This window comes from Bubalus kerabau, chromosome 5 (genome assembly GCF_029407905.1).
Source record: "Bubalus kerabau isolate K-KA32 ecotype Philippines breed swamp buffalo chromosome 5, PCC_UOA_SB_1v2, whole genome shotgun sequence".
Lineage (NCBI taxonomy): Eukaryota > Metazoa > Chordata > Mammalia > Artiodactyla > Bovidae > Bubalus > Bubalus kerabau.
In genome coordinates this window covers 107,216,682-107,235,213 of record NC_073628.1, presented here as the reverse complement: position 1 = coordinate 107,235,213, position 18,532 = coordinate 107,216,682, and the positions used below count along the sequence as shown (strand labels likewise).

At 51.7% G+C, this 18,532-nt stretch overlaps 1 protein-coding gene across 3 annotated transcripts in view; it reads left to right on the top strand.

The window, feature by feature from the left end:
- The window catches only part of KAZN (kazrin, periplakin interacting protein), a 1,028,616-nt gene that overhangs the window by 881,819 nt on the left and 128,265 nt on the right, over positions 1 to 18,532 (top strand). For all 3 annotated transcript variants that reach the window (XM_055582647.1, XM_055582645.1, XM_055582646.1), the window contains one exon: positions 13,786 to 13,977. In XM_055582647.1, the coding sequence (XP_055438622.1) occupies positions 13,786 to 13,977 (192 nt within the window). The remainder of the gene's footprint in view (positions 1 to 13,785; positions 13,978 to 18,532) is intronic.

Sequence of the window (18,532 nt, the reverse complement as noted above, 5' to 3'; positions counted from 1 at the left end):
CGGCCAAAGAGTGTTTCCAGTTTGCCTCCAGGTTGTAGTAGCCAGTGGCCTAGCAGTCAAGGCAGTAGATTCCAGACACCATCCTTTGGGCCTCTGTTTAAAGTAGAAAGTGTTAGCTGCTCAGTCATGTCTGACTCTTTGCGACCCCATAGCCCACCAGGCTCCTCTGTCCATGGGATTTCCCAAGCAAGAATACTGGAGTGGGTTGCCATTCCTGCCGATCCAGGGGATCGGGATCAAACCCAGCATCTCCTGCACTGCAGGCAGATTCTTTTCTGTCTGAACCACCAGAGACTCAGTTTGACTATCTATAAAATGGGGATATATAGGACTTCCCTGATGGTCCAGTGGTTAAGACTCTGTCCTTCCACTGCAGGGGGCAAGGGTTTGATCCCTGGTTGGGGAACTAAGATCCTCCTTGCCACACAGTGTGGCCAAAAAAAAAAATTAAAATAGAGATATAAATGTCTTCCTTCCCCCGGGCTTCTTAGGAAGGGAGCTGTCCTGCTGGGAACTAGGCCAGGGAGAACCCACTCTCTGGCCAGTGGGCCAGCAGCCTCAGTCTGCTCTGTGTATTTTGGTAACGGGTGGAGAAGGAAACAGATGCAGGTGTTCTGCTGCTGACTCAGACTCGGGTGGGAAAGAAGGCCAGGGCTGGGCTCTCCCTGCAGTGGCGAGGCCTCGGTCAAGTTGCTTTCTCCTGGTTGGCCATGAGCTTTGTGCTTGACGCGTGGATGGGCCACGTCATGTGTTGGTGGGTATAACCAATGCAGGGCTTTCTTTCTTTTTCCTCCTCGTGTTTTGGTAACTTTTTTCCCCCAGAGGGTGGATGCTGAAGCTGAAGCTCCAAAGCTTTGGCCACCTGATGTGAAGAGCCCACTCATTGGAAAAAAACCTGATGCTGGGGAAGATTGAGGGCAGGAGGAGAAGGGGACAGCAGAGGATGAGATGGTTGGATGGCATCACTGACTCGATGGACATAAGTTTGAGCAAACTTAGGGAAATGGTTAGGGACTGGGAAGCCTGGCATGCTGCAGTCCATGGGGTCACAGAGAGACAGACGCAGCTTAGCAACCGAAAAACAATGACAAGGGTGGAGAAGAGGGAGATGGGATGGGAGGAGGGAGTCACATATGGGTGGAGAGGGAGATGGGCAGTGCCACCCGGTGGCCTCTGTCCCTCTCCTGGATCCGTTCCTTTATGAGCCAAGCCTTGGGGAGGGGAGAAACCTGTGGTGAGAGCAAATGCTGGGGGGGCCCAGCTGATTTTGCCAAAGTTTGTAAAAAGGCCCAGTTCCAGTTCTGTCCCACTCTTTGACCTGGCATTTATTAATAGTTTGAGAAATATGCACAGCATGGCATTTAGGGCTGGGAAGGCTGGGAGCCTAATCCAGTTAAGAACATGAGCTTTGCAATCAAACAGACTTGGGATCTGAGTTGGGATCCACCATGCCACCTGGACCAGCCCTGTTACCTTAAATAAGGCTGTCCACCTGTCCTGGCCTCCATCTCTCCCTCTCCGTTTGCATGTGTGCAAAAAGGAGAGGATGTAGCACTGTTCCCACTGAGAGAATTGCTTGGTCCGAGGCTTAGAGCCAGGCACATAGTCAGCACCTGAAGGGGACCTAGAGCCTCATGCCAAGGAAGGCTGAGGGGTTAGTGCTCACAGACCTCACCAGGTGGGAGAAGAGGAGAAAGGGTGATTTGGGCAGGAGAAGTCTAGAAATGGACTCAAGGCAGAACTTGAAAGTTTGTGCCTTCCAGGATTTCAACCCAGGGGGACTGGTCACTGCTGTCAAAGAAAAGCTAGAATCATGTGGGGGTAGGTGCTCACTGGTTTTGTGGAAGAGAATTCCATTGTCCGTTTTGCTCGTCTGGTTTCTGAAAGAGTGATATAACTTTGAGTGCTTAGCACATAGAAGGTGGCCTTAGGTTTGTGGGTTGCTGGGCACCCAGAAAGTGATTCCTGACAAAAGTAGTTTATCAGAGTTATCTTACAGTTGCAAGGGATAGAAAATGCAAGTCAAACTGGCTTAAGAATGTATTGGCCCACATAACTGAAAAGTTCAGGAGTAGATTCTGGCTTCAGGTGTGGTGTGATCCAGGACACAGATATTATCTAGATCCAGTCTTTGTCTTGTTGGTGCTCCCTTCTTGGCCACCAGCACCTCCAGGCTCCATCCTCTCATCCATCATTAAAAAGAGCATCTCCCAGTCCAGATACCGACTGATTGGACTGACCTGTGTCATGTGCTTCCCCTTCTAAACCAATCACAGTGGCCAGGGCAACTCAGCTGTCTCATTGGTCAGCTTGGGTCTTATCTCCACCTTTGAACCACATTCCCATGACTCCTACCCAGCAAGTGGATAGGAGTGGGCTCCTTAAGGGCCCCAAGGAGGCCTGGAGACCTGGCTTTGGAACAAGGCAATCACTGCTGCTGCAGACCATCAGGGACTCAGCATTTAGGTGTTAGGAAGGGGCTTGCCTTTCCACCCCCAGACAGATGCTGTATTTGGGCAATGTGTATTCATTCTGAAGCTAGAATCACCCACTGAGTGGCTGTTGCAGACCCCCGAGGACTCTGGGGCTCCTACTGGCTGTCAGTGCTTGGCAGCATCAAGCCACATGTCCAGAAAGTCTGCCAGAGACTGTTCTTTCTGGGCTTCAAGAGCAGTGGACACAGGAAGCAAAGATCAGGCCAGGCCGCCTGCAGGCCCATGTTCTGCAGCATAGATCCTCGGGTTTGGTTATGCCTGAGAATGAGGAAGCTATGTTCTGGAGGTTTGTGATTCCTTCAATTCCCCCAGGGCATCTCTGCTTTAGAACCTGTGACCATCATCCTTCCAGGGCTGGTGCCTAGCACATGACTGGTGCTGAGTTGGTGCTTGGTGAGGGACGGTTGAAGGCTTCCCTGGTGGCTCAGTGGTATCTGCCTGCAATGCAGACAGATCTGAGTTTGATCCCTGGATCAGGAATATCCCCTGGAGAAGGGCATGGCAACCCACTCCAGTATTCTTGCCTGGAAAATTCCAGGGACACAGGAGTCTGGCAGGATACAGTTCATGGGGTCAAAGAGTCAGACAAACTGAGCAACTTAGCACGCACACACGCATGAGGTACGGTCGAAGGAAGCAAATCCCTTCCCTGGAGAGAATCAGATTCCTGGGGTGCGGAGCTGGACGGGCACAGCTCTTCATGAGAAACAGGGGCTTCCCCCACTCAAGATTGTGGAAGAGGATTAGCTTGGCAGTCAGGAGCCAAGGATGGTGTGGCCGGAAGGTGTGTTTATGCACCAGCAGCTGCACTGAAACAGCTCTGCAGGAAAGACGGATTAAACAGTGCCTCAAAGAACATACAGTTACTGTGAAATATGAGAAAAAGACAAAGGCTGCATCACCTGGTACCTGCCAGGCCCACCCCACCCACTTGTAGTAAAAATTACCAGGTGGTTCTCCCGAGCCCTTGAGCAGCCTTGGGATTAATAGTTGAGAAGCGGCTGGGAGGTTTTTGAGAATCTCCTCTTGTTTGGTGAGTGCTGTATTGTGTCCCATCACCCCAAAAGCTTTAAGCGTCGGGATCACATAACAGAAAGAACCCGGAAATCTCTAGCAAAGCATGGTTCCAGGTTTGTCTGCCTGCCACTTGCCCTGTTCCTGGTTTCTGGGGTCTGTCTCATGTGCAGGGGGCAGGAGGCGAGGGACGGGAGAGTAGGCATGATGAACAGAGGTGGTCCAAGAGGGCTGTTTACAGCTCACTATACAAAAACCAGGCAGGAGGGGAGCCCAGGCTGGGTCTGCGAGGACCAATCAAGCAAAAGGAAGTGATTTCAAGTCTCTTCTTAGTCCTAGAGGCCCAGCCCTCAGGCTGCTCTTCCCGGATTTCTCTCTCCACAGACCATTACATTCAAGTCCCACCTGACTCAGTGTCCCTGTGGAATTCCGGTAATTTACAGAGCTCTGGGGAACCTTTGAGGCTGAGTCTAGAACCGAGGGCCACATTGCTTCTGTTGCCTCTGCTGACCTGACTGAATCCAGGATTCCTGGCCCCACTTGGCTTTAGGGTGAGCTTAGCCAAGAGGTTCTGTGACCTCAGGCCTTCCAGTCTCGGGGAAGGATGCAAACAGTGGTGTCTATCCAGGAGGGTTTGAGGGCTCCCTGTTAACCACAGCAGGCCCTGAGAGGGAACATACGCTTTGCCGGCCTTGGGGAGGGCTTGCAGACTGGCCCCTGGACCCAGAGGAGAAGGGGTAGAATATAACTCAGGGGTGACTGGAAAAGGCTCTGCAGCCAGACCTTCTGAGTTTAACCACATGTTTTCTCCCTGCCTTGGTTTCTTCTGTAAAATGGGTATATCCCCTTGTGTTACTATGAGGATCAAGAATTAATGGTGCAAGGATTTAGAGGTGTTTTGGCATGCATGAGAGGAGAGGCTCACCGTGATGATGATGATGCTTGAATTCAAGAATAGAGGGACTGCACTGTGGGAATGCAGCTGACCTCTTTCTCGTCATGTACTCCCCCCACTTAAAGGCAGAACAGAGGAGGTGCCCTTAGACCACTGGCGAAGACCCTTACCCCCTCTGCCTGGGCAGCGTGTTCTGCCAACAACCCCCTCTCTGGCTCTTTCTTTTCAAGACTCCCCTCTGCCATCAGGCACTGGATTCTTGGGACCCGAATACATGTGATCCTGTTTAGTCTTGGGGCCTGGAAACCCATCTCTCATGGGGATTTGATATGAATCATTGTGCCTCAGTCTTGACATTTAAACACTCCAAGAACAACCTGATTCCTAATTTTTTTTTAATATTTATTTGTCTGTGCTAGGTCTTAGTTGTGGCATGCAGGATCTTTTTAATTGTAGCATGCAGAATCTTCAGTCGCAGCACTCGAACCCTTAGTTGCAGCTTGTGGGATCTAGTTCCCGGACTAGGGATCCCACCTGGAGCCCCCTGCATTGGGAGGTGCAGAGTCTTAGCCACTGGACTACCAGGGAGGTCCCTGATTCCTAATTTTTGGAACAAACGTCATCCTAATGTTCTGAGATCACTTCCTGGACCAGATTTGGCAGTGATGACAATAATGGCAGTCATGGCGGCAGTGGTGCCTTTTGAACACTCACAGCCTGCCGAGCGCTGCTGGGCCAACCCATGGCGGGCGGCTCATGACCCCCAGGCTGACCTGGGCTCCATCCCACAGCCCGCAGTGTCTCTGAACTCAGGCGGGGTCACCGCAGCCCCGCGTAGGTGCTATGAGGATCCGGTGAGATGAAGCCTGTAATCCAGTGGGCGGCGTCCTGCACAGTCAGAGTCTGAGAGTGTGGCAGTGCCATCAACCCTTGCCTCTGCCAGAGAGGGTGTTTGGACTGGGAGAGAACTGTGGCATCGTTAAGCAGAGCATCGTGCCATCCGGAGTGACCTCCAGCCAGCCAGGGCCAGCGGGGCATGGTTCTCAGGGCATCCAATTTCTCTCCCACAGAGCAGGTGTAGCTCAAGTGAATGGAGGTAGTCCACCGAGCCTGGGGCTGGATTCAAGTTCCCCTTCCGCTGAGCCCTGCTAGGGGTCAGGGGGCTACTGGGCCCAGTACCTGGATTGGGGAGGAGGATCTATAAAAGTCAGTTAATGGAAAACCTGAACTATGTTACTGACTCTCCCCCCACCCCAACCCCCACCCCCGCTTTTTTTTGGTGGTATAATTCCCTACAGCAAAGTAAACAGGTCTTAAGGGTACAGTTGGAGCTTGGTGAGTTTTGACAGATGTGTGTGTCTGTGGTAGTTTTTCAAGGTGTCCATCTATGACGAGCAGCCAGGGACTGTCACTCCAGCCACTTCAGTCACTCCACTTGGAGGCCCTCCATATTTTGGCTCCTGCCCTCCCCCTGCAGACCGGGTGACTCAGCCTTCTTGCCATTTAAGCCACCCCTCCCAAGGCTGGGAGGCCCACAGGTCAGGGCTCTGAGGTCAGTGAGGCCAAGGCCTTTCCTCAGAACATTGGGGAGATTTGCCCTTTTCTATAATAATGGTCTTAACGAGTGACATGTGACCCCCATTTAGAACCTTCCGGAATGTTCCCACTTAGATGATTGCTTTAATGTTTACCACAGGCTTCGGAGACTGGTCTTGGCTCCATTTTCAGATAAACTCGGAGGTCACTTGTCCTAAGGTCAAATAGCCAGGAAGCTGGGGAGCCGGGACTGGACCCCGGTGGCTGACCCAGACGTGCCTGGCCCACGTTCGCCTTGCACCATGCTCGGTGCGGGCCTGCCAGGAGCCCAGTGCTGGGCTGGAGCTGGGCGTTGGGTGTCAGCAGGACCCCTGCTGCCTCCGTGGCCACATCCTTAAGGAGCTACATGGGGACTGTGCCCCTGGGGAGGGTGGTGCACGGAGTGGTGGCTCTCTGTGACGCCCTGCTCCACATAGGAAACAAGAGTGAGCCCATACCTGCTGGTGGGGTGTGGTGGGGGCAACCCTGCCTTGCCTGCCATCTACCAGGGTGAGCACACAGCAGTGTTGGGTTCCCTCTGTGTCACCCACGGACCCTGTTGCCCTCTCCTCCTGCAAGACAGTATAGTGTGGGCAGGTGCTAGAGCTAGACCACTGGCTTCTACCCCTGACTCTGCCTTTTACTCCAAATGACATTGGTCAAGTCACCTAAATCCTGTGCCTCAACTTCCCCATCTGTTGAATGAGGTGATCCTACTTCATGAGGTTATTGTGAGAATTCACTAGTATCTGTTAGGCATGTGACATACCTAAAACAGAGCCTGGAGCACATACCTTGTGCTCTACAAATGTTAGTAAAGTCATTGTCATTGACACACAGTAATTACAGTATTATTGCTGTTTGGACCTCTGGCTTGGGAAGGACAGACTCACAAACCTCTTGAATGGAGACAGCTCAGAGGACTCTTGGATGGTGCCCTACAGTCAAGGAAAATAAGCTTTTTTTCCTTTCTCTTGTTCCTCTCTCGTCCCAACCTGATGAGCTCACAAAAATTAAGCCAGGAAAGGACTTGGGGCTCTTCCCTGGGGCCAGGAGTGGCGGTTGGCTCCGGGAAACTGGTAGATCAGCAGGGAAATCAAAGGCTCTCCAGTGCCAGGTGGCCCTGCCCAGCTGGTGCTGCTGCAGGTCTCCACACAGGTGCAGGGCTGAGCTGTGCTCGCCAGGCCTGGGCTCTCTTCCCTTAGCATCTTTTTTTGCCCTCTGTGCATGTTACCTCCTTGTTACAATGTGGCTGCTGCAGTTCTGACCACAAATCTGTTCTCCAAGCAAGAAGGCAGGAAGGAGACAAAGCCTTTTTTTCTTTTATTAAAAAAAAATTTTTTTGTCATATTGTTGCTTTGCAATGTTGTGTTTATACTGTATAGCAAAGTGAATCAGTTATACATATACATATGTTCCCTCTTTTTTGGATTTCCTTCCCATTTGTTGTTGTTTGGTCACTAAGTCAAGTCTGGCTCTTGTGAGACTCCATGGACTGTAGCCTACCAGGCTCCTCGGTCCTTGGGATTCTCCAGGCAAGAATACTGGAGTCGGTTGCCATTTCTTTCTCCAGGGGAATCTTCCCAACCCAGCGATGGAAACTGTGCCTCCTGCATTGCAGGCAGATTCTTTACCATTGAGCAAAGTCCTTTTTTCTTAAAGGGCAGTCTCAGGGACTATCTCCTGTATCTTATCAGCCAGGCTGAGTCACACAGACAATTCTAGCTGCAAGGGAGGCCAAGAAATGGCATTTTTAAAATGCAGAACACTCACTGCTCTCACAAACAAAAGATGTGCTAGGGAGGCACAGGGTCTCCCCAGCTCCCTTTGCCACCTGATAAGTATGCCACACCCCCTTGCCCTTGAGAAGAAGGCCCTGGAGGCTTCTGCTGTGTGGCCTGCCTGCTGGTAAGGCCACCCCTGAAGGCAGCACCATTGGTGACTGGCGGCTTCCCGGAGGAGGGCGGCAGGGGAAGAGCCATCTCCCAGGCAACACTTACTTCCGGCTTCCTTGGCCAAGAACATTGCTGTGTCTGTGGCTTCTTGGGCATCAGGCCCTTTCACCACCAGGCTTCCCTGGTAGCTTAGATAGTAAAGAATATGCCTGCAATGCAGGAGACCAAGGTTTGACCCCTGGGTTGGGAAGATCCCTGGAGGAGGGCATGGCAACCCACTCCAGTATTCTTGCCTGGAGAATCTCATGGACAGAGGAGTCTGGTGGACTACAGTCCATGGGGTTAAGAAGAGTTGGACACAACTAAGCAACTAACACACACACACACACCTTTCACCACCATTCGCCCACTGCCCTATGATCTGAGGGTGCGTGGTTTCCCAGTGACAGGCAGAAAGGTACACAATCGGTCTTTGCTGTTTGTGTCCCTCCGCAAAGGCTTGAACAGTTTCTCCATGAATGTGGCTCCTTCCCCAGCTTTCGGCACAAGGCTCCCTCCTGTCCGTGAGTCTGCAGCCAGCTCTGTGCCAGATGCCTCACAAACCCCACTTCTTCCCTTCCCTGCTTCATGACCCTGGATGACCACTGACCCCGGAGCTCCGTGTCCTGAAGGGGCGACTCTGTGCTCTTCACATGAGGTGAGCACAGCCAAGGAACTGAGTAGGTTGTGACTAATTTACACGTAAGTAGCCACATGTGTCTCATTGAGCAGAGCAGCCATGAGCCAGAGCAGGGACCCCTGCCCTACGAAGGGGAGGAGCGCAGCATTCCTCTAGATTCATGAAGAGTGCATTCCTCTAAGGGCACTGATGCTAGATGTCAGGCGAGTGTAATCTCGGTTCTGTCTGGTCTCAACAAAAATTTGAAGCAACAGACATAAAGCCCTCAGCACATCACAGCTCTTAGACAGACCATGTTATAGCTTTCTGTTCTAAACAAACCATGTTATAGCTCTTAGATCAGTGTTACAGCTCCGTGTTACAGCTCAGTTTTATTTAGAAAATAGCAGGAAAATACATCCTCGAGGCGTGAGGGCATGCCGACCCAAAGACGAAGAGAAGAGAGAGCCCCGGCCCTTTGGCTCCTCTTTTTTATGTTTTTTCCTCCTCCCTAGGCCTGTGCTATGCAAATTGGGCTAGCCAGGAGTGCTGTTTGTTCTACCTGAGGTCCTCACGCTGCTCCTCTTTTTTATGTTTTTTCCTCCTCCCTAGGCCTGTGCTATGCAAATTGGGCTAGCCAGGAGTGCTGTTTGTTCTACCTGAGGTCCTCACGCAGCTCCTCGGACCTTCCTTTGACCTTCCTTTGTTCTATTTTCATGGGCTTTTCCCATCCTTGTTTTTTAGCCACTGCCATTTTGGACTCCTGTTTCCTATTCTAACTACCTAACATTATGAAGGCCCAGAGAGGGACAGTGACTTGCCCTAGGTCACACAGCGAGGTAGCTGTCCTTCTGAGGCAGAAACCCAAGTCTTCCAACTCTCACTTCTTCATTGCTCCTGGGGGATGAGTTCACTCCCCTCTGTGCAGAGGGGAAGGGGAGTTGAGAGCACACACAGTTCTCATCATGTGCAAGTTTAAGTATATCACACGTTCCTATCATTCCGTTTCACGGTTGAGGCCACTGAGGCCCAGGGAGGGGCGTGCATGCATCTAAGTCCCTTCAGTTGTATCTGACTCTTTGCTACCCCATGGACTGAAGTCCACCAAGCTCCTCTGTCCATGGGATTCTCCAGGCAAGAATGCTGGAGTGGGTTGCCACGCTGTCCTCCAGGGCATCATCCCAGCCCAGGGATCAGACCTGAACCTCTTGCATCGGCAGTCAGGTTCTTTACCGCTAGCACCACCTGGGAAGCCCCCAGGGAGGGGAAGTGCCTGCAGATGGTCCCAGAGCCGGTAAAGGGGCTTCAGTCTTGTGAGGTTCTCTGTGATTGCAGTCCCAGACCTGTCACCCCTCTTTGCCCCTGGAAGGGTCCAGGTGGTGCAAGATCTAGTCTAGAGGGGGCAGGGGCAGTTCCTAAGCTTGGACAAGCCTCTCTCTTTCTGTGGAGTTGTTTTTCCAGCCTGGTCTCCGGAGACTTGGCTCCTGCAAGAGCCACACCTGGTTCCCGCCCTCCTGCTTGTTCAGAACCTGACTCCAGGGGCGGGGCCTAGGTGTCCAGTATACCTATTAGCAACCTGAGCACAGGAAAAAAAAAAATCCACCTTTGCCACTGTTAGCTCAGGAGAGGGACACGCAGCCCCATCTTGCCCTCATCCAAGTAGCGGTGGAGGGAGCGCAGAGAAGGCTGTGCCAGGCTGCTCTGTGCCTTCACCTCCTTCCTCCCAGGCCATCATCCAGTACAGCCCTTTCTCATGATGGCCCCGTTTCATTGTGACGGAAGTAGGATTGCTGGATAAAACACAGCATGCCCAGTTACATTTGAATTTCAGATAAACATCGAATCAATTTTCAGCATAAGTATGTCCTATGTAATATTTAAGACACACTTATATTAAAAATTATTTGTTATCTAAAATTCAGATTTAACTGTGCATCTGGGCTTTTTTGGTTCGTTTTGCTTCACTTTGTTTTGCTCAATCTGGCAACCCTACAGGGGTGACATTGTGCCCACACAGTGTACATGGCAACTGAGAGCCAGAGAAATCACAGAGCTTGCTCAGGGTCACAACAAGGCCCTGGTCAGGCCTGGATTTGAAGCCAGGTCTCTTGGAATCCTCTGCCGTCTGCATAGATAGCAAACAACCTCAGTGGCTTCCTCTGGGCAGTTTGAGAAAGCCCTAAAATAAAATAAAAAACAGTTCTGGCTTCTACTTGCCTGGTAATGTAAATATAAATGGGGTACTTAGCAGTCACTCACACCCTACTGTGAAATAGACATTTGGTGACTGCTGAGTGGGAACAGTCCCTGGCAGCTGTGACTGGGGAGAATTGATGAAGGAAAGTGTCTTGGCCTATTTGGGTTGCTATAACAAAAATACCGGATGGCTTATAAGCCACAGAAATGTCTGTCTCACAGTTCTGGAGGCTGGAAGTCCAAGACCAGGCACTGATAAATTCCATGTCTGGTAAGGCCCCTCTTGGTGATTCATAGCTGTCTTTTTTGCTGCATCTTCTCCTGGTGGACAGGTCACTAATCCCATATATGATGGCTCCAGCCTTGTGAGCTGATCAGTTGTCTTCACAGACTGTCATCACCTGGGGATTAGGTTTCACATGTGATTTTTTTTATTTTGGCTGCACTGAGTCTTTGATGCAGCATGCAAGATCTTCAATCTTTATTTGCCGCCTGCAAACTCTTAGCGGTGGCATACTAACTCTTAGTTTTGGCATGTGAGATCTAGTTCCCCAACCAGGGATAGAACCTGGGCCACCTGCATTAGGAGCATGGAGTCTTAGCCACTGGACCATCAGGGAAGTCTCTCACATACGAATTTTGAACACAAATATTCAGTCTATGGCAGAAAGCGAGAATGAAAGTTCTAGAGTCTTGAGTACTGCTGGAGATGGCGAGCCAGGGCTTGGGGCACAGTGTGGTTGGGGTTAACATCTTTTATAATCTGACCCTGGCCTACCCTTTCCTCCTGCTGTTCCTCACCTGTAACTGTTCACTGGTTACCCAGGGACCTCTGGCTTCCCAGCACTTCTCAGGCTGTTCCCTCTGCTCACTGCCCTCCTCCCCAGTCTTCCAAGACCTATTTCAAATATTCTGTGCCCCAAGCAGGTACTGCCATTGCTTTGTGTAATAGTTACTTGTGTTGCTGCTTCTACTCGCTGGAGACTTTTTGAGGCTGAGGGTGTTCCCTTCTTTTTGGACACCAGGCAGTACTGCAGTATAGACAGCTTGCAAACGTTTGCCTAGAATAAGAGCAGGGGAGGAACCCCCCAGTGCAAACTTCCTACTTTGTAGGTTTTCTAAGAGACTTGGCCATTTCCCAGCCTGCACTTGAGTCTGTTCGTGTCAGAGCAATCAGGAACTCCTCCGCAGATAGCCTGCCTCCCTGGGATGCAGGTTTGGGTTCCTTTAGCCCATCTGGGGCCTAGGAGCACCAGCCTGAGGGTAGGACCTGTCTGTGACATTCACCCAGGGGTCTCCAGGGCCTGCAGGAGCAACTGGCTTGGAGTAGGTGCCCATGAACTCTTGCTAGGTGGATGGATGGGTGGGGGGGATTGTCTGATTGTCGTGTGTCGTTATACAGTGTTCAGGACACTTGAGGCCCCTCAGTGAATGCAGGCCTCCCACATTAGTGAGGGGTTTGGGGTGTGTCGTCCAAAGTGCTGTCAGAATTGGACCGTGGGTGGGGCCGTTTTAGGGCTGTTGATGTAACTGTGGGGCTGAGACTGCCCGACAGGGAGGAACCTGTGAAGAAGGAAGGAAACCCTTCTGGCAGCCCAGAGGCAGGACGAATCTAGCACCTTCAGAACTGAAAGTCTCCCCCAGGTAGCCTGAGGAAGGCCTCCGATGGGGTGACGAGGCAGCTGATGGGCAGCCAGGGAGGGAAGGTTTAGAGCTCAGGAATGAGGTGCTGCGCTCTGTGGATCAGGCTGGAGATTGGCTGGGGGCTGAGGAGGAGCTGGGTGGCCAGGGAGGCCTCTGCTCACGTGGGTGGCAGCTGGACCCAGGTGGCCTCAGAGGAGGTAGTTGAGGTGGACCAGGAACAGGGGATGGACTTGGTGCCACCTTTCCCCAGGCTTCTGGGGGCAGAGGGACCCCAAGTCCCTGAGGCCTCAGCTCGGCTGACCCCCAGCCTGCCCTCACAGGCTTGACTCTCCCTTTGGGTCCAGGATCCCCGAGGAGTGCAGACTGTGGGACCTTAGAGAACAGTGCGCACCTGGGAGGACCCTGGGCTCCCCCCAGGGTCAGGAGCCTGGGAAAACAGCCCTGCTTCACTGGCACTGAGCACTTGCTGTATACACAGAGCCCGTCTCCTGGAACAGGGCCCATGAGAGGAGGGAGCCTCACCACCCCATGAGGCTTAGACCCGTTTTACAGAAGGGGCAGCTGAGGCTCAGAGTGGGAGGGACTTGCTTGTGACCACACTCATGGTCAGCAAGGGAGCCAGACCAGAGACCCTGGGGCCTCAAGAGCTGTGCTGTAGCTGTGCCCTCTGACCCTCACAGGCAAGGACTGTGCCCGCCCCCCAAGGATGGAAAGAGCTTGGCCTGTGGCAGAGAGAGGTACCAACCTGCAAGAGGGTGTGAGCTTAGTGATGCTTCCGAGGCCAGCCGTTCTGGGCCTGCTTCCATGAGCTTCTCAAAACCTCCTTTAATCAGTCTCTAAGTGAGGTGAGCCTCTTGCCTGGGTCTGCCCCGTCCTGAGTTACTGTTGTGCCGACTGTGCCTGGAGTCAACCAGGTCTGGGTTCAGACCCCACCTCCATTACCTACTCAGTTTATGAACTCACGGAGCTTCTTAGTCTCTCTGCACCTCGACTTCCTAACCTGTGAAATGAGGTGAGATCTCCTGCCTCGAAAGGTTTTGGTAAATGAGGTAAAGCATGTAAAGTGTAGCTGGGTGTGACTGTAACGCTCCCGCCCTCTGCAGGGAGGGAGACCCCGGCCATTGGAGTGGACGCTCTAGCTGCAGCCACCGTGGAGCCCTAGACAGTGTGGAGGGATGCAGGGGTGGGGATCCCACTTGGTGTGCTCTGCAGACTGTGGGTGGGGCCCAGGACTGGGGCAGAGGCTCTTTGCAAGAAGTTTGTTTTGGGGTTTTCTTCCTGCACACGGTAGGAAAGGTGCTGAGCACAGAGCAACAGGAAAAACAAAGCACCTTCAAACTGTCCCCAGAAAAGTGAACGAGCGCAGCCAGCCTCCCCTGTCCCTTGCTCTAACTACATGCCCTTCTCCCCTAGCGCTCCTGCGGGAGGAAGTGTCCCGGCTCCAGGAGGAAGTCCACCTTCTCCGGCAGATGAAGGAGATGTTGATGAAGGACCTGGAGGAGTCGCAGGGTGGCAAGTCCTCTGAGGTCCTCTCGGCCACCGAGCTCAGGGTCCAGCTGGCCCAGAAGGAGCAAGAGCTAGCCAGAGCCAAAGAAGCCTTGCAGGGTGAGTGACAAGTCGGGGACAGCTCCCTCCTCTCCCTCACCTGGGGCTCAGCCGGGGCCACAGGAGGCACCGCGAGCCAGGGTCCTGTGTCTGCAGGGGGAGTGGCGTGGACCCAGGAGTCTCCTGGCACGGGCTGCCCCTTCCTTCTTGGGTGGAATCCTGTGTCATGCTGGGTCGGGTACAGGTGTCTTTCCGTCCTGCGGTGTGACCCCCTCAGGTTCGCCATCACGGCCGGTCATGGGGCGCCTCCCTCCGAGGTGTGGTTGGCAGGTGGTTAGTTATCTTTGCTGACCCAGGGTGCTGCCCCAGCAGTTGGGTCTCCTCTTTCCCAGAACCCTCCGGGTTCTGCGGTGCCTCCCCTGCAGGACAGTGTGGATGTGCGGGGGTCTGTGCTGGAGGACATGTCCATCCGCCACTTCACTCATGCTCACCATGGTGGGCTCCGCAGGGGAGGGCTTGGCCTCTTCTTGCTTTTACTTGGTCTGAAGGAGCTCCCCTCTAAGAAATGCAGCACCCAGCCCTGGGTGGGGGTGGGGGAGCAGCTGGGAGAGAAACCACTTGAGGAGACAGGAGGTCAGTGGGCCCACTTGTCACCTGCTTTCCTTAGTGCTGGCCTGGGATACTGGGGGCTGACATACCTCTCTCTCCTGGGAGCCACCTGCCCACACTGTGTCTCAAAAGGTTATTTGAGAAAGATTGGAAGGCTTCTCCGAATAGTCCTGCAACAGGAAACATTGGGGAAGAAAATATTTGGGGAGGTCTACCTTGATCTCTTGAGCCTGTCTTAGTATCTTTGATTCTCCTGGGGAGGGAAGAGGCAATAAAGCTTGGCAAGCTCCTTCCCACTTACCGCTGGCTATAACCGATAAATACTCTCTGAAGACTTTGTTTCTGAAGCCAAAGCAGGTTTATTCCTTACATTGATTTCGGGCTGCTGTAGCAAAGACCCCAGAACAGGGTGGCTTAAAGAATCTGTTTCTCCCTTTCTTCTGTAACTATCCCAAGGGTGTTTCAGGCTGGTGGGCATCTCTGCTCCCCTTGACCTGTGATGGATCCAGGGAAAGAGCTGAAGTGCAAGGTCAGAGAGTGTCTTTGGCAGGAGTGTGATCGTTTGGCTGCAGGGAGTGCTCGGGGTCTGTGTCCCAGCTACAAGGCTCTGGAGGGGTAGGAGTTGGGGGTGGAGAAGGAGAAGGGATTTTGCTAGATGGTTAGTTGACTCTATCCTCCTGGGTTTCTCTGACTGGAGGTGTGAAGTGAGCAGCAGAACAGTGGTTAAGGCAACTGTCTGTCCAACACCCCACCACCCAGGAAGCTCAGGAAACCATTGAGCCCTCATCCAGGTGTTCCAGCCCCTTTCTGTATCCTTCTCAGCCATACACGTTATTCTTCTGGTGGGCCCACTTGGACAGTGCTCAGGGTGGTCTGTTCAGGCCATGGTGGGCAGGTGGTCTATGTCATGGTCCAGCTGACGCTGCATGATCAGAAGTCCCTGTGCCAGGCATGCACACTTTCTCTACACAAGCCTCTTGCAGTCCAGGAAGATCTGTATGAACCCCCTCCACTCCCAGCTTCCCGGAGGCCCTGGAACATCCCTACCTTTCTCAGGAAGGAAAACCCAAAGTCTCAGGAGTCTCCCATACAGGGCACGTGTTCCTGGGCGTGGGACATATGAACTGGTGTCCTTTGGTCTTGCCAGGCTTTGCGATCCTGCAGAGAGTTGGGAAAGCAGCCAGACACTCTCAGCCTCCTCAGCCGCTGTTCATTGCAGGACAGAGACACCTGCCTTCTGTGTCCTGGGCCAAGGAAAGAGCTCTCACCCTTATTCTGCCTTCTGGACCTGTGAGAAGGAGGAATCCCTCTGTCTGCTGTTCCAGGGCCCAGGGGAATGGGCAGGCAGGCTCATTTACCCTCCACTCCCCAGCTCCTAGGACAGACGGCCTACACTCTCTAGACCTCAGCTTTCTGATCTGAATGATGGGACAGTAACAGTGAGTTACATGCGGTCATGTCTGTGAAGGCTGTTACCATGATATGCATCCTTCTCTGTGTAGCCCACAGGGCACAGAGCATTGTAGGCATTTCTTCCCATTTCTGGGCTGTATGATTTCTTATCCATCCCCAAAGGTCTTCAGGGCCTTGTTCAGGGACCCAGAGATCCCCTTGATGGGGCAGCTCCTTTGTGGGAACAATAATCTCATCAAGAAGGATTTGCCAGTATTCATTCAAAGAAAGCTTTATTGAACACCTACTATGTGTTCCAGCGGGCTTCCCTGGTGGCTCAGACAGTAAAGAGTCTGCCTGCAGTGTGGGAGACCCAGGTTTGAACCCTGGGTCAGAAAGATCCCCTTGAGAAAGGAGTGGCTACCCACTCCAGTACTCTTGCCTTGGGAAATCCCATGGATGGAGTCTGGTAGGCTACAGTCCATGGGGTCGCAAAGAGTCAAACATGACTGAGCGACTTCACTTTCTTTTTTTTCGACCGTGTTCCAGTACTGTTCTACGCACTTGGTCTACCATTCACCCCAGTCCTGCTGGGAGGTATTAACCCCTTTCACAGATGGACACAGCTGAATGAAGTTCAGGGAGATTAAGTAACTTGGCCAAAGTGACAAGCTAATTATCAGCAGAGTCCAAAACTTTATCCACTGTGCTAAATCCCTTTTCTTCCCTCTGGATGAGGTCACTAGGGATGAAGTCAGCCTGGACAGGAGAGACTGGAGGCCACCCTAGCTCAGTAATGGGGACAGCAGATTCTGGAGTCAGATCTGGGCTTGAATCCCAGCTCTGTCGCTTACTAGCTGTGTGACCTAGGGCAGATTGCTTAACCTCTCTGAACCATAATTCTCTTGTAGAAGGTAATAATACCTGTTTTTCTTATAATTGGGAGCAGTCATAACTGGTAGCTACTTCACAGAATTCTCGGGAGGATTAGAGAGATGAAGCGCTTGGCCCAGTGCCAAGAACCATTAGTACAAATATTTAGTGATGATCAGATGAGAGCGGGCTTGGCAGACCTCCTTGGATCTCTTTGGAGATGCTGGTCACCTGATTCCCATTCAGGGTGGCCCAGACCCTAGACCCCCGAGCCCATCTACGTTCATGGTAGCAAGTGTTCCTGAAAAGCAGTGAGGTGAACACCTTCAGCGCCTCAAGCATCCTGCCTGGCATTCCACAAAGTCACAAAGATGCTTCCTCCCTGGCCACAGCATGTGGTGAGTAAATTGCAGACAGATGTGGGCAGAAGGAGACTGGGGCATGAAAAGGAATTTATATGCCCTTAATGAGAAAGATGAGAATAAATGCACCAGCCAAGAAAGCTGCAGATGTTGGACAACACTTGTTAACAACCAGTGTCCCTACGGTGGGAAAATGCAGAACCCCCAAAGACTTCCACTCTGGTGGTCCCCACCTGGCCACCCTCACTCTGGTAGCTTGGGTTGGTTGAAACTAGAATTTTTTTTTTTTTTTAATATTTCTCTATTTATTTGGTTGCACTGGGTCTTAGTTGCAGCACACAGGATCTTCAGTCTTCGTTGAGACATGCTGAATCTTTAGTTTCAAGATCAGGGATTGAACCCAGGCTTCTTGCTGCACTGGGAGCTCAGAATCTTAGCCGCTGGACCACCAGGGAAGTCCCCAAACTGGCATTTTTCAGTACGTGAGAAGATTAGGAACCCAAGCAAACACCCAAGACATCAGGCCATGATTCCAACATCAAAGAATCCAACAAAAAGAATCAAGTCTGGGAGAATTGGGGTTTAGAAGGTTCCTTTGTTTAGAAGGTTCTGCCGGGATGAGTCTGGGAATGTTTGGTTTAGGACTTTGGTCTCACCCTGAGTTCAAAGGCAGAAGCTCTGAATGATTGTTTAATAAGGAATGGTGTCATCGAGTTTGTAAACTTACCCCAGAGTCCCTGCGTGACCCCAGCCCCACACACGTGGTGAGCCTGTTGCCTGGGGGACTCCTTTAGGGTGTCTTGACCTCCCCCTCAGTTTCATTGATTTCTTTCTAGATTCAAGGCATTACAGAAACAATGATCATGAAAATTTCCTTCTTCCCTCTTTTAATCACTTAACGGCATGTCGAGTGTGTTGAGCGTTTTCCCACAAGGATAAATACTCCTTGAAAACATAATTTTTAGTGACTCCATAATGTTCTGCCGAATGGAAGCCCTGTAATTTATTTAGCCACTTGTCTGTTATTGGATATTTAAGTTGTTTCCGCTTTTTTTTCCTTTTCATTCTTGCTGTTATTGTAGCACTGCACTATACAGATCTGTGTAAATCTGTTTTCTTAGGACAGCATTTATCAAACCTTCTGGTCTCTGGACCACTTTACACGCATAAAATTGATGACCCCAAAGAGCTTTTGTTTATATGGTTTAGATCTATCAGTGTTTGCTATCTTAGAAATTAAAAGCAAAACATGTCTATATTATCATTAATTGATTTTAAAATAACAATACTAAACTTATTACGTGTTAACATAGTTTTTAAGTGAAAAATGACTATTTTTTCCTAAATAAAAAGACTGAGGGTGAAGAGCAGCATTGGTT